The 14,137-nt window shown below is 41.2% G+C and overlaps 1 protein-coding gene across 2 annotated transcripts in view; it reads left to right on the forward strand.

Annotated features, from left to right (window-relative positions):
• slc14a2 (solute carrier family 14 member 2) overlaps nucleotides 1-13,741 on the forward strand; it is a 50,593-nt gene extending 36,852 nt beyond the window's left edge. For both annotated transcript variants that reach the window (XM_072252451.1, XM_072252452.1), the window contains 4 exons: nucleotides 326-473; nucleotides 886-1,020; nucleotides 8,847-8,896; nucleotides 13,172-13,741. In XM_072252451.1, the coding sequence (XP_072108552.1) occupies nucleotides 326-473; nucleotides 886-1,020; nucleotides 8,847-8,896; nucleotides 13,172-13,339 (501 nt within the window). In that variant the 3' untranslated portion in view covers nucleotides 13,340-13,741. The remainder of the gene's footprint in view (nucleotides 1-325; nucleotides 474-885; nucleotides 1,021-8,846; nucleotides 8,897-13,171) is intronic.
• The last annotated feature ends 396 nt before the right edge of the window (nucleotides 13,742-14,137 follow it).

A 14,137-nucleotide genomic window follows, 5' to 3' on the forward strand; every position in this document is an offset into this window, starting at 1 on the left:
ATTTGCCCCATCACCTGCCTGTCTTTCCTGACATCTTTACTGCTCACTATCTTAAATTTATTTCTGTTTTCCCCCTCCTCTGCTCTATCATTCCAGTTCCCATCTCCCTGCCAAATTAGTGTAAACCCTCCCTAGCAGCTCTATTAAGCTTTCCCGCCAGGATATTGGTCTCTGGCAGGAATAAGGAGGAATTAATTTGTTATGGCAAAAAGAATGAAACTTAAAAACAATGACATGATTTTATGTCAACATCTCCCGTGACTTTTGCTCTTTTATACTTACATATATAAATTAAATTATGAACTTTAATCTTTTTTTAATTCAGCTTTTGAGAGCTATTCCAGTAGGAGTTGGACAGGTCTATGGCTGCAACAATCCTTGGACTGGTGGCATTTTGCTTTTTGCATTGTTGATCTCATCTCCCATTATCTGTCTGCATGCTACAATTGGATCCTGTCTTGGTATATTGGCAGGTAGGTTAATAATCTTTTTTTTATCTATGAGATTCTGGAATCCAAGTTCTTGGTTTTCATAGTAAAGTGGAAATATCTTCAGGAATTAAATGTAACATGTTCTCTTGGCTCAGCAAACTTTTCACTATATCTCAGTACATGTGACGTAATAGATACATTACCAAGTATTTATTATAAAGTAACAGAGGCTGATTTGAACTCCATTTGTTGAAAGATCAACTATTTACTTAAGTTCCTGTCAAATGCTTAAAACTTTTAAATTCAGCACTTGTAAATTAAGCACTTTACCATGTTATTTTACTATAGTAATTATGTAACTGATGTAATTGTACATAGATAAAGTGAAAATTACTTCACAAGTAGAGATGAATAGTTACATTTTTTTTGTTTTGGTATTTAATTTGTCTTTTAGGATTATCTCTGGCTTCACCATTTCGTAAAATCTATGATGGATTGTGGAGTTACAACAGTGCTCTGGCTTGCATTGCAGTCGGTGGGATGTTTTATGCCCTGACATGGCAGACCCATCTTTTGGCAATACTCTGTGGTACATATTGATAGATCATGTAAAATTTTATATAATATCTATAATTCTAGTCTGAGGATATCACACCCTGTAATTCTATCAGCATTTAGAACAGAATAAACAAAATCTTTGTTATCATAATCTTTTGATAAACTAATCAAATTCTCACAACGCTTTTTCAAACAAAAACCTTACAATCTCTAGTGCTAGTCTCACCCAACCTGAAAGGAAAAAACCTGCATGTATTCACCCTATCCATATCCCTCATAGTATGTTACCATGGGGGTTCCACAGTAGTGTAGCCATGAGCACGATGCCTTTACAGCTTGGGGTGTTGGAGTTTGGTGTTCAACTCCAGCACCATCCGTAAGGAATTTGACTATGTGGCTTTCAACTGTGTGCTCTGGTTTCTTCCCAAAATCCAAAGATTTTGGTGAGTAGGTTAACTGGTCATTGTTAGTTGCCCTGTGATTAGGCTAGTGTTCAGTAGGTAGGTTGCTGGGTGGCATGGTTCCTTGAGCCAGGAGGGCCTGTTCTCCGCTGTATCCCTAAATAACAAATAAAATAATTTTGTGTACCTCTGTAAGATATTCCCTCATTCACCTGTGCTTAAAGGAATAAAATCCTCACCTATTCACCTCTGTAACTCTGTCTCTCAGGTCTCGACGGCAGCTCTGTAAATTTTCTCTGCACTCTTTCCAGGTTATTGATGTCTTTCCTGTAGGTGGGTGACCAGAATTGCACACAATTTGGTCTCACTAATGACTTATACAACTTCAACATAACATGCCAACTCCCGTACTCGATACATTCATTTATGAAGGCCAATGTTCCAAAAGCTTCCTTTACAACATATATGCGATGCCAGTTTCTAAGAATTATGCATCTATATTTCCAGATCCTTCTGTTCTATTGCAGTGCCTTACCATTCCACCATGTAAGCCCTACCTTGGTTTGTCACCCCAAAGTGCAACACATCACACTTATCTGCATTAAATTCCACCTGCCAATTTTCAGCCCATTTTTCCAGCTGGTCAGATCCTGCTGCAAAATTTGATTGCCTTCCTTACAATCTGATCCAGTTCACCACATTATCATCCAAACCATTCATATAGATGACAAACAACAATGGACTCAGCACCGATCCCTGTGGCGCACCACCAGTCACATGCCCCTAGTCAGAGTGAAAAATATCTACAACCAATCTCTGGCTTTTCCTGCTAAGGCAATGCTGAATCTAATTTGCATTCTGAATGCCAAGCAATTGAACCTTCTGGACCAGCATCCCATGCAAAATGTTGTCAAAAGCCTTGCTAACCTACGTGTAGACAATGTCCACTGTCTTTCCTTCATCAATTTTCCTCATAACTACCATACATAAAGCGATATTGACTAGCCCTAATCAGACACTGTCTACCCAAATACTTACATATCCTTTGTCTTAGCCCAAAACATCGACTATTTGTTCATTTCCATAGATACTGCCTGATCTGCTGAGTTCCTCCAGCATTTTGTGCATTTAACTTATAGATCCTCTTGCTTAGAATACCTTTCAATGATTTACCCAGACTGATATCAGGCTCACTGGCCTATAATTTCCGAGCTTATTCTTACAGCCTTTCTTAAAAACAGAACAACATCCAGTCCTCTGGTACTTTACCCATGGCTAAGGATATTATAGATATCTCTGCCATGGTCCCTGCAATTTTTGCACTAGCTACCCACAAGGTCTGAAGGGACTCCTCGTCAGGCCATGGGGATTTATTCACCCTACCTTGGTTTGTCGCCCCAAAGTGCAACACATCACACTTGTCTGCATTAAATTCCACCTGCCAATAATTTCCCCCGGGATCAATGAAGTATTACTATAGTATACTACACTAATTTGGCTCAAGACAGCAAGCAACTCCTCTTTCATAATCCAGATATTCTTTTTCCTCAGTTCTATAGGCTCTGTGTCTGTCTCCTGAGTAAATATAGATGGAAAAATTCATTTAATATATCCCCCATCTCTTTTGACTCCATGTGTAGATGACCATACTGATCTTCAAGAAGACCAATTTTGTCCACTCTTATCTTTTTCAAAATTTTCAAAGGTACATTTAATGTCAGAGAAATGTATATACTATACATCCTGAAATTCTTTCTCTTCGCAAACATCCACGAAAACAGAGGAATGCCCCAAAGAATGAATGACAGTTAAATGTTAGAATTCCAAAGCCTCCTCCCCAGCTCCCCCCTCCCATGTGTAAGCAGCAGCAAAGCAACAATCCCCCTCCGCTACCAGCAAAAAACAGCATCAGCACCCCCCACCAAGTACTCAAGCATGCAGCAAAGCATTAATAAAGACACAGATCTGCAGTACCCCAAAGACTACTCACTTACCCGGTAATTTGACATACCACAGGCCCTCTCTCTCCCTAATAAGGGAAAAAGAAATGTCTCTGTTTCAAAGCGAGAGGGGAGACATAACAAACAACTCGCTGATTTACGATGTTAAAAGTCCATTGCGTCACTTTTTCCGAGCTCTGTGCCCGAAGAACTCGGGTCTCTGGGCACACAGCCAGAGATCTTCTGTCTCCCACGACACACCGATTTCCCGCAGAGGCACCTACCTCGAGTCCGCCCGCCTCTAGAGCCACGAGATCCCGAAACTCTGAAGACGCGCTAATCTTTTAGGCCGCATCCTTGGTGTATCAAATAATGGCCAGTCCTGAGACCCCAAGAGCAGGTCCCCTTCCGGCAAAGAACCAAAGTCAGCGTGTAACTCCAATTCAAGGGTCTTCAAATGAACCCTGAGAGAGAATAACAGAGATATTAAAGATGGAAATAGAGCTGTTTCCGAAGATGCAAGCGAAGGAGTCGCCGTTAGGCGCCATTGTCTGCTAGTCTCCTAAGCCTTTGATCTTACTATAGCTATGAAGCCCTTGGGACTCTCTTTCACCGTGTCTGCCAGAGCAACCTCATAGCTTCTTTTAACCCTCCTGATTATGCTCATAAGTTTTCTCTTGCATTTCTTATACTCGTGTGCCTCTTAGGATCCTAACTGCAACTGCCTGCAACTTGACATGCACCTTCTTCTTCCTCTTTACCAGCGTCTCAATAAATCCTCAATAACAAGGTTCCCTAAGCCTGTTAGTCTTGCCCTTTATGCTTCTCAGTATTTCACTTTTGAGGGCCCCACTTGACAAGCATCTCTTTGCTGGGAAACAGCCTACCTAACCCTCGCCTGCCAGATCCCTTCAACGTGGATTTCCCTGGCCTGAAAGGTTTAAATAGTCATTATTAAACCTGGAAAGGAACTTTAAAAATGAGATTTCTATTCTCAAAACACGAATGAAAAAGCCAGAAATGCCCCTCTTTGAAACAGATTGGCAGCCTGTCCCTTATACTGTCTCTAATTAAGTAGTTCAGAGGTGGGTTAAGATAAGAAAGCCGTTCTTTTTAGTTTTTAATTTTCACTTTTCAAAATTTCCTTGAATGAATTGCTGGCCTTGAAGTTACTGGAGACAGTTAAAATATTGATTCATAAGAGTTACAATATAAAAAAGCTTGAGCAGTTTATAGAACTATTTAGTAAAGAGAACGATTTATCTCCCAGCTAATTTCATGTCGCTAATCAACAATGTAATGGACCTAAAGAATGATACTATACAACAGAAAGTGTTTTACCAAGTGAATGAGATCAAAACATGTTGGCATTTTGATTACCATAAATGGTCATGGTCAAGTTGTACCCGGAATATAATTAATACATTTTATTACTGTCATAAAATGTTTAAATAATTGAACTTTGTAAGTGCCGGTGAGAATAGAATCATTAAATGCTCTCCACAATCCCCCTTACCTTTTGTTCACTTGCCATACAGCATAAAAGGAGATCAAACAACCTTTCAATTCTGTGTCAGCTCTCAGAGTCATTCCAATCCTTCGTTTTTCCCTCAGTGTTCTTTCTGAGATGGCCCTTCCCCAAATCAGTACTCTCCAATAAGGGGAAATTACAATAGCCAATTAATCTGAAAAAAGCAGCGTGTCTTTGGGAAGTGGAAGTAAACCAAGTGGCCCAGAAGAAACAAAAGTCACAATAAAATATGCAAACTCAACTTCAGCCGCTCCAGAGATCAGATCAAATCGCAGCTCTGCAAGGTTTACTCACCTCTGCACCGAACTGTGGCTGTGGTCTGCAACTATCACAGTGAGAATTCACTTTTGTGAACTTCCCTTCTGAAAGCTGCTTGCTTACTTTCATTCTTTGCACAGGTTTTTTTTCTTTCTTTTTTTTTCTCTGCACGTTCGGTGTTTGATCAGTCATCTTTTGTTTCAGTGTGTTCTACTGAGTGTCTTTGTTTTGTAGCTGCCTGTAAGGAGGCAAATCTCAAGACTGTGTGAAGTATATGTACCTTGATAATAAATCTACTTTTTGATCTTGTGAGACCGCTCAATTCCATGTAGTGCCTCTGTCCCTCCCACACTGTACTTTCAATATACTGGCTACATAATACTTTGTTTCAAAGTAAATGTTATTAGCTGCCACTGCTTTTAAATTGTCAACTACTTGCCCGCAGTCCACTCTTGGTAGAGTAGAAGTTTTGCCTTATTCGATGTGGAAAAAATCAAAACAACCATCTTTCCACCACAAACTCCACTGGCCACTAACTCCTTCCTTCTCCCTCCAGCTAAACCTGAACCAGTCTGTTCATGACTCCTCCATGAGCTTTTGACCACACTGCTAAGCCAACGCTAAGATTGCCTCTTTGACGTATAGAAGCCCCTACCTCAAGCCAGCTAAAGGTTAATTTGCAGGTTGGGTCTGGGGTGAGGAAGGTAAATGCAATGTTAGCATTCATTTCAAGAGGACTAGGATATAAAAGCAAGGATGTAATGTTGAAACTTTATTAAGAACTGCCGAGGCCTCCATTGGAGTATTATGAGCAGGGTTGGGCCCCTTATCTTCAAAACTGGAGAGGGTTCAAAGGAGGTTCATAAAATAATTCCAGGCTTAATGTCCTGTCATATGAAGAGTATTTGATAGCTGTGCGCCTACATTCACTGGAATTCAGAAGAATGAGGGATGACCTCATTGAAATCTATCGAATGGTGGAAGGCCTTGATAGAGTGGATTTGGAGAGGATATTTCCTATGGTGGGAAGGTCTATGACTAGAGGACACAGCCTCAGAATAGAGGGACGTCGTTTTAGAACAGAGGTGAGGAGGAATTTCTTTAGCCGGACAGTGGTGAATCCATGGAACTCTTTGCCACAGGCAGCTGTGGAGGACAAGTCTTCATGTATATTTAAGGCTGAGGCTGATAGATTGTTGATTGGTCAGTGCATTAAGGGATATGGGGAGAAGACAGAAGATTGGGACTGAGTAAAAAATTGGATCAGCCATGATGAAATGGTGAGCGGACTTGGTGGCCAAATGGCCTAATTCTGCTCCTATTTCTTATGGTCTTATTGTCTTTTCACTGAAACCCTCACCAATGTAACCTTGATATATCCAGTCTTCGTTATTTAAACCAATTCCAGGCCAGTCTTTCTTCCAGCCCTACAATCTTCCAGGTAAGCTGTAATGCTGACCTCTCAATCATTGCCAAATCCAGTTGGCAGCTGTAACTTCATCTTCCTTGATCCCAAATTGTGAAAATCCTTCATGAACCTCCATGCCTCCCTACCCTACTGTTCTTCTTTGTGATGTCTCTTAGAACCAATCTTCTAGTCTTCTACCTGATTTGGTCAGAACACAAATACAACATAATGACTAGTATAGACAGGGTTAATGCAAACAGGCTTTTCCCGTGGAGGTTGGGTGAAACTAGAACTGGAGGCCATACACTAAGAGTGAAAGGTAAAATATTTATGGGAAAACTGAGGGGGTACTTCCTCAGTCAGATATGGAATGATCTGCCAAAGGAACTGATGGATGCAGGTTCAGTTTCAACGTTTCAGAGAAGTTTGGATAAGTACATAGACAGAAGGGGTATGGATAGAACAATAGAACCATAGAACACTACAGCACAGAAACAGGCCATTCGGCCCTTCTATGTGCCAAAACATTATTCCGCTAGTCCCATTGACCTGCATCCAGTCCATAAACCTCCAGACCTCTCCCACCTATCCAATTTATTCTTAAAAATTAAGAGTGAGCCTGCATTTACCACATCAGATGGCAGCTCGTTCCACACTCCCACCACTGTCTGAGTGAAGAAGTTCCCCCTAAACCTTTCCCCTTTCACCCTAAAGCCATGTCCTCTCTTATTAATCTCTGCTAATCTGAGTGGAAAGAGCATATTCATATTTACTCTGTCTATACCCCTCATAATTTTGTAAACCTCTATCAAATCTCCCCTCATTCTCCTACGCTCCAAGGAATAAAGTCTTAACCTGTTCAATCTTTCCCTGTAACTCAACTCCTGAAGACCCGGCAACATCCTAGTAAATCTTCTCTGCACTCTTTCAATCTTATTGATATCCTTCCTATAGTTAGGTGACCAGAACTGTACACAATACTCCAAATTCGGTCTCACCAATGTTTTATACAACCTCCCCATTACATCCCAACTCCTATTCTCAATACTTTGATTTATGAATGCCAGGATGCCAAAAGCTTCTTTACAACCCTGTCTACCTGTGACGCCACTTCCGGGGAATTATGTACCTGAGCTCCCAGATCTTTGTTCCTCCGCACTTAAACACGATCTAACATGCACAAAACCATGCTGACTATCCTTAATAAGCCCTTGGCTGTCCAAATACTTGTATATCTGATCTCTCAGAACACCTTCCAATAATTTACCTACTACTGATGTCAAGCTCACCGGCCTGTAATTACCTAGTTTACTTTTGGAGCCTTTTTTAAACAACGGAACAACATGAGCTACCCTCCGATCCTCCGGCACCATACCTGTGGCTAAGGACGTTTTAAATATTTCTGCCAGGGCTCCTGCAATTTCTGCACTAGTCTCTCTCAAGGTCTGAGGAAATATCACCTCAGGCCCGGGGGATTTATTGACCTTTATTCGCTGTAAGGCAGCAAGCACCTCCTCTTCTTTAATCTCTATATGTTCCATGACACTGCTGCTTGTTTCCCTTCCTTCCATATACGCTATGCCAGTTTCCTGAGTAACTACCAATGCAAAAAAATTGTTTAAGATCTCCCCCATCTCGTGAGGCTAAACACTCCAGGTGCAGCCCAATGGGTCTACACAGAATACGGTTCAGCACAAACTAGATGGCCCAAAGGGCTTGCATCTGTGCAGTGGTGTTCTATGGCTCTATAACACACTGACAATTAACTACCAGGCTTGTAGAGAACTATTGGCTAGCTGCAAGGCTGATTTCACTACAGTAGGGACTTCCATGACTAAGCACAGGGGAGTACAGTCCTGGGATGCATTGATGTCTGCTGTGTGAGCATGGAAAGTCTCATTAATCTCATTTCATTCTCTATAAAGTCCATGAGCATTCCATAGGCTTCCTGAAGCTAAGGATTTAGTAAATCAGAGATTTTTCTGGACATTTATAGTTTGAATTAACAGCAATATAATGCTTCACTTAATGAATGCATCACTTTTATTGTTTTTAAATCTTTTTTCTTTAAATTACTTATTTTCTTCACATCACTTTCAAGTGCTCTAAAAACAATTTTACTAAGGCCTTTAAATGCATGATCCAGATTTGGTTTCGTATCAGATCTGCAAGAGGCCTTATGGCATTCCAGTTAGATAGACTGCTGTGAAAATAGAAGTTGTAGTATTATAGCAATACATTGATATACTATGAAAAATATCTATTTGCAAAATTAACCATTATGTTTAATATCTACAAGATAATCTTTTCCTCCAACAGCAATTTTCTGTGCATATTTTGGAGAAGCACTGATGAATACGATGTCTCAGGTAAGCTGCTATCATTAAACATCAAGAAGTTAATATTAAAATAGTGACAAATAATAAACATGAGAAATTCTGCAGGTGCCGGAAATCTGGAGCAATGCGGGAGGAACTCAGCAGGTCAGGCAGCATCTATGGAGATGAATAAACTGTTGATGTTTCGGGCCTGGACCCTTCTTCAGGACTGGAAGGGAAGTGGGAAGACTACGGAATAAAAAGGGTGGGGGGAGCGGAGGGAGGAACGTGATAGGGGAAGCCAGGTGGGTGGGAAAGGTTAAGGGCTGGAGAGGCAAGAATCTGATAGGACAGGAGAGTGGACCTTGGGAGAGCGAGAAGGAGGAGGAGATCCAGGGGGAGGTGATAGGCAGGTGAGAAGAGGTAAGAAACCAAAGTGGGGAATAGGAGGAGGGAAAAATCTTTTTGGAAGGAGAAGTCAACATTCATACTATCAGGTTGGAGGCTACCCAGACAGAATACAGGATGTTGCTCCTCCTCCCTAAGGATGGCCTCGTATTGGCACAAGAGGAGGCCATAGATCAACATGCCCAAACGGGAATGGGAATCGGAATTAAAATGTTTAGCTATCGGGAAGTTCCGTTTTTGGCAGATGAAGCAGAGGTGTTCAACAAAACGGACCCCAATTTAAAGTTCATCCGTGCTTGTACTCTTCAAGTGTGTATTTCCATCCTACATCATAGTTTTTACTTCCAGATCAATTTCTTACAGTTATCTTGCTCACTAAAATAATTTCACTTTCAGCAAATCTTGAAATGACTAGATGGGGAAACATTTAGGCCTTATAATTGTATACCTAGATTTGTAAAAGTTTTTTCACTCTTATACAGCCTGTCCCTCCTCAATTTATGAAACAGGCAGCCAGCCAGAGACCAATTGTATTAGTTCAGTTTCAAAATTAATTCCCCATACCACCACTGCTTTATCATTTCCTGTCAGAATCATCCTATGTACAAATACTTTATGGACATGCAACCAGTCTATGTATATAAGCCATCTCTTGTATTTATATTTATTGTGTTTTTTAACTATCTTACTGCATTTTTTGTGCTGCATTGGATCTGAAGTAGCAATTATTTCATTCTCACTTATGGTTGGGTACTGGAAACAACATTAAAAAATTTTGAAATTTGATTCTTGAATCTGGAAAATGAGCCAATGCTTGCCTAAGAGCACCTTTAAGTCCAATCTTCAGACCATAGCCAGAAATTAAAAGTTTACACACAAGAATGCTTATATGCAATGGTGACATTATGCAAAACACCCAAATGTTTTAAAAGAGCATCACTTTCTTTGAGAAAAGAGGATGTAAGTACAATAAGCACAGAGCATTTAATAGCTTCCAGCTTCCAAAAAGCATGCTAAGTGACAGAGAGTTACATTATCGTAAATTCTGCCATTATGATCAGGTGCTGAACAAAGGTTTGTTTGAGATCATTGAACATAGAACAGTACAGCATAGTCCAGGCTATTCAGCGCACAATGTTGTGCTTACCTTTTAATCTATACCCAAGATAAATCTAATGCTGAAAAATGATCTAGTGCTTTCCCGGTGTGTATGATGAATAATCTCTTCTTGGGCTTCCAGCCGGGTACAGGCATCAACTTTGCCATCTTCATCAGACAAACTCTGCCATCTTCACCAGGGATGATGCCTGGGCACATCTAGTCCCGTGGTATTATAACCCTGTCGTCCCTCCCTCCTGATTGGTTAGTCCTCATCCAATCAGGTTTCCGTGGTCCCACCTTGTTTATAATCGAATTCCAGTTCTTACTTAGAGCGAGACCTCATCTTTGTTAAAATACTTTTCCTCTAGTTTTATTTGAATGGCCTCCTTCACCAGGTGGTCCCAAAAGCCATTAGTAAGGCACAGTAGTTCTGTACCACTGAAGTCAATCCTAAGGCGAATGCGGATGCATTGTTTCGCTTCTGCCAAGTTCTCTCCCAAACGGATACACCTCCTGTTCTCCTTCACATTCACAGGGAGACCTGTATACGCCAGCTGTCCTGAGTCCCAGGTCATCTTTGACCCACATAAGCTGTGATTTGAGCTTCCTTATGGTAGAGCAGTTCTTTATACTTTGATTAACCGCATAAAAAATTTTTCAGACTTGGAGAGTGTTCACGTGAAAATAAGACATCACGGACAACATTCCTACAGAATGGCTACAAAGTGAAGGAAGTCAATCAGGCCCTTAAAAGGGCTGACAGAAAAACCAGGGAGCCTAACAACGAGGAGGAACCCATTGCCATCACCTGTCTTCCCTATACTTCCATAGTTTCTGGAAGGATTGCCAGGATCCTGAAGAAATACCAGGTTAATACCATCCCACAAGGAAGCTCAAATCACAGCTTATGCGGGTCAAAGATGACCGGAACTCAGGACAGCTGACATCTACAGTATTCCCTGTGAATGAGGAGCAGTGTACATTGGCCAGATGGGACGCACGGTGGAAACCCGCATCAAAGAGCACAGGAGGTGTATCGATTTGGGTTACCCAGAGAAATCGGCAGTAGTAGAACCGCTCTTGGACTGTGTTCCTTGGAGTTTAGAAGACTGAGGGGGGACCTCAAATATGTCATAGAAACATTTCGAATGTTGAAAGGCATGGACAGAGTGGATGTGGCAAAGTTGTTCCCCATGATGGGGGAGTCTAGTACGAGAGGGCATAGCTTAAGTATTGAAGGGCGCCCATTCAGAACAGAGATGCAAAGAAATTTTTTTAGCCAGAGGGGGGTGAATCTATGGAATTTGTTGCCATGGGCGGCAGTGGAGGCCAAGTCATTGTATGTATTTAAGGCAGAGATTGATAGGTATCTGAGTAGCCAGGGCATCAAAGGTTATGGTGAGAAGGCGGGGGAGTGGGACTAAATGGGAGGATGGATCAGCTCATGATAAAATGGCGGAGCAGACTCGATGGACCGAATGGCCATAGGATTGACTTCGAAAGCACAAAACTGCTGTGCCACGCCAGTGGCTTTTGGGACCACCTAGTGAAAGAAGCCATTGAAGTAAAACTAGAGGAAAAGAATTTGAACCAAGACAAAAGTCTCGTTCTAAGTAAGAACTGGAATTCAATTGTAAATAAGGTGGGAGTGCAGAAACCTTACTGGATGAGAATCAGGAGGGACGGATGATGGGAGTATAAATACCACCAGACTAGAGATGATCATGCATCATCCCTGATGAAGATGGCAGAGTTTATCATCAAAACATCTGTTAAAATCAATACTTGGACCTGGCTGGAAGCCTGAGATGAGTTTATAAATCTAATGTTTCCCTCATGCATAGCCTTCCATTATTTCTCATCCATGTGCCTATCTAAAAGTCTCTTAAATGGCTCTAATGGATCTGCCTCTACCACCACCCCAGGTGGTGTATTCCAGGCATTTGCCACTCTCTGTGCAAAAAAGACCTATAACTGACATTCTCCCTATAATTCCCTCCAATCACCCTAAAATTATGCCCTCTCATTGCCACACTGGGAAAATTTCATGTGACATTTTTCCAAAGAAGCATATCAGGGAATCAGCCTTGCTGACAGGCAAGATTCCCTTCTCATCTGGTCAGTCCCATTTGCCAACGTTTGGTTCATTTCCCTCTAAATCAGGGGTTCCTAACCTGGAGTCCATGGACCCCCTTGCTTAATGGTATTGGTCGATAGCATAAAGAAGTCCCCTGCTCCAACCTTTCCCATCCATGTAACTGTCAAAGATCCTTTTATTTGACTCCTTTCTATTCCTTCAGTTTGTGTATTGGAATCAGAATCAGGTTTAATATCACTGACATATGTCATGAAATGTGTTGTTATGCAGCAGCAATACATTGCAATACAGAATAATAAAAAATAAATTACAGTAGGAAGTATGTATATAGATTTCTTTTTTTTTTTCAAAATTATATTAAGTTATATTAAATTCAAAGCTAATAGTGCAAAAAGAGGAGAAAAGGTAGTGAGGTAGTGTTCATGGGTTCAATGTCCATTCAGAAATCTGATGGCAGAGGGGAAAAAGCTGTTCCTGAATTGTTGAGTATGTGTCTTCAGGCTCCTGTTCCTCCTCCCTGAAGGTAGCAATGAGAAGAGGGCACGTCCTGGGTGATGGGGGTCCTTAATAACGGAAACCTCCTTTTTGAGGCATCGCTCCTTGAAGATGTCCTGGCTGCTGGAGAGGCTAGAGCCCATGATGAGCTGACTGAATCTACAATGCACATGTCTGGTCTGCAACCAATTGTTACTTCACAGCTATGTTGTGTCATTTTACAGGTTGGACTACCTGGATGCACTTGGCCATTCTGCCTTTCCACGATCCTTTTCCTTTTGATGACCAGTAACAACAAAGCGATTTACAAATTGCCACTCATTAGAGTTACCAGCCCTGAGGAGAACAGAAAATATTACAAGGAAGTGCGCGACCATGAACTACATAAATGAATTGATGCATAGTTTTAAAAATCTCAGTGGATTATCTATGTTTTGTGCCTGTGCATATAATATTGTTTACCTTAACTTCCAGTGGTATTTGATATTTGAATAGCAAAAGTTAAAAGCCTTTTTTATTTTGAGTATCAAAAATTCAATGAAAATATTATAATTTAGGAGTTATTTTTCAAGTTAACAGTCAACTTTATATCAAAGATACTAAATTTGAAATAATAAAAAGCAACTTTATCAGAAAACACATCGTTACATGAAGAAATGTTTACTGTTCTACCAACATGGATGTCATTGGATGTGAAAATGGAGCATATGGTTTGAATTGATTCCAGAGATACATGAATGTTTTGATGGGATTGGATTGAGCTCATGGATTGACATAGTTAACCAGCCTTCCTCATCTCTAAGAAAGTTGCTGCTGAATGCAATGGGCCAGGCAGCATCTCTGGGAAGAGGTACAGTCGACGTTTCGGGCCGAGAGCCTTCGTCAGGACTAACTGAAAGAAGAGCTAGTAAGAGATTTGAAAGTGGGAGGGGAAGGGGGAAATCCAAAATGATAGAAGAAGACGGGAGTGGGAGGGATGGAGCCAAGAGCTAGACAGGTGATTGCCAAAAGGGATATGAGAGGATCATGGCCCAGGAAGGAAAAGGGAGAGGGGGGGGAAGCCCAGAGGATGGGCAAGGGGTATAGTGAGGGGGACAGATGGAGAAAAAGAATGTGTGTATATAAATAAATAACAGATGGGGTACGAGGGGGAGGTGGGGCATTAGCGGAAGTTTGAGAAGTCAATGTTC

The sequence above is a fragment of the Mobula birostris genome, chromosome 3 (assembly GCF_030028105.1).
Source record: "Mobula birostris isolate sMobBir1 chromosome 3, sMobBir1.hap1, whole genome shotgun sequence".
Lineage (NCBI taxonomy): Eukaryota > Metazoa > Chordata > Chondrichthyes > Myliobatiformes > Myliobatidae > Mobula > Mobula birostris.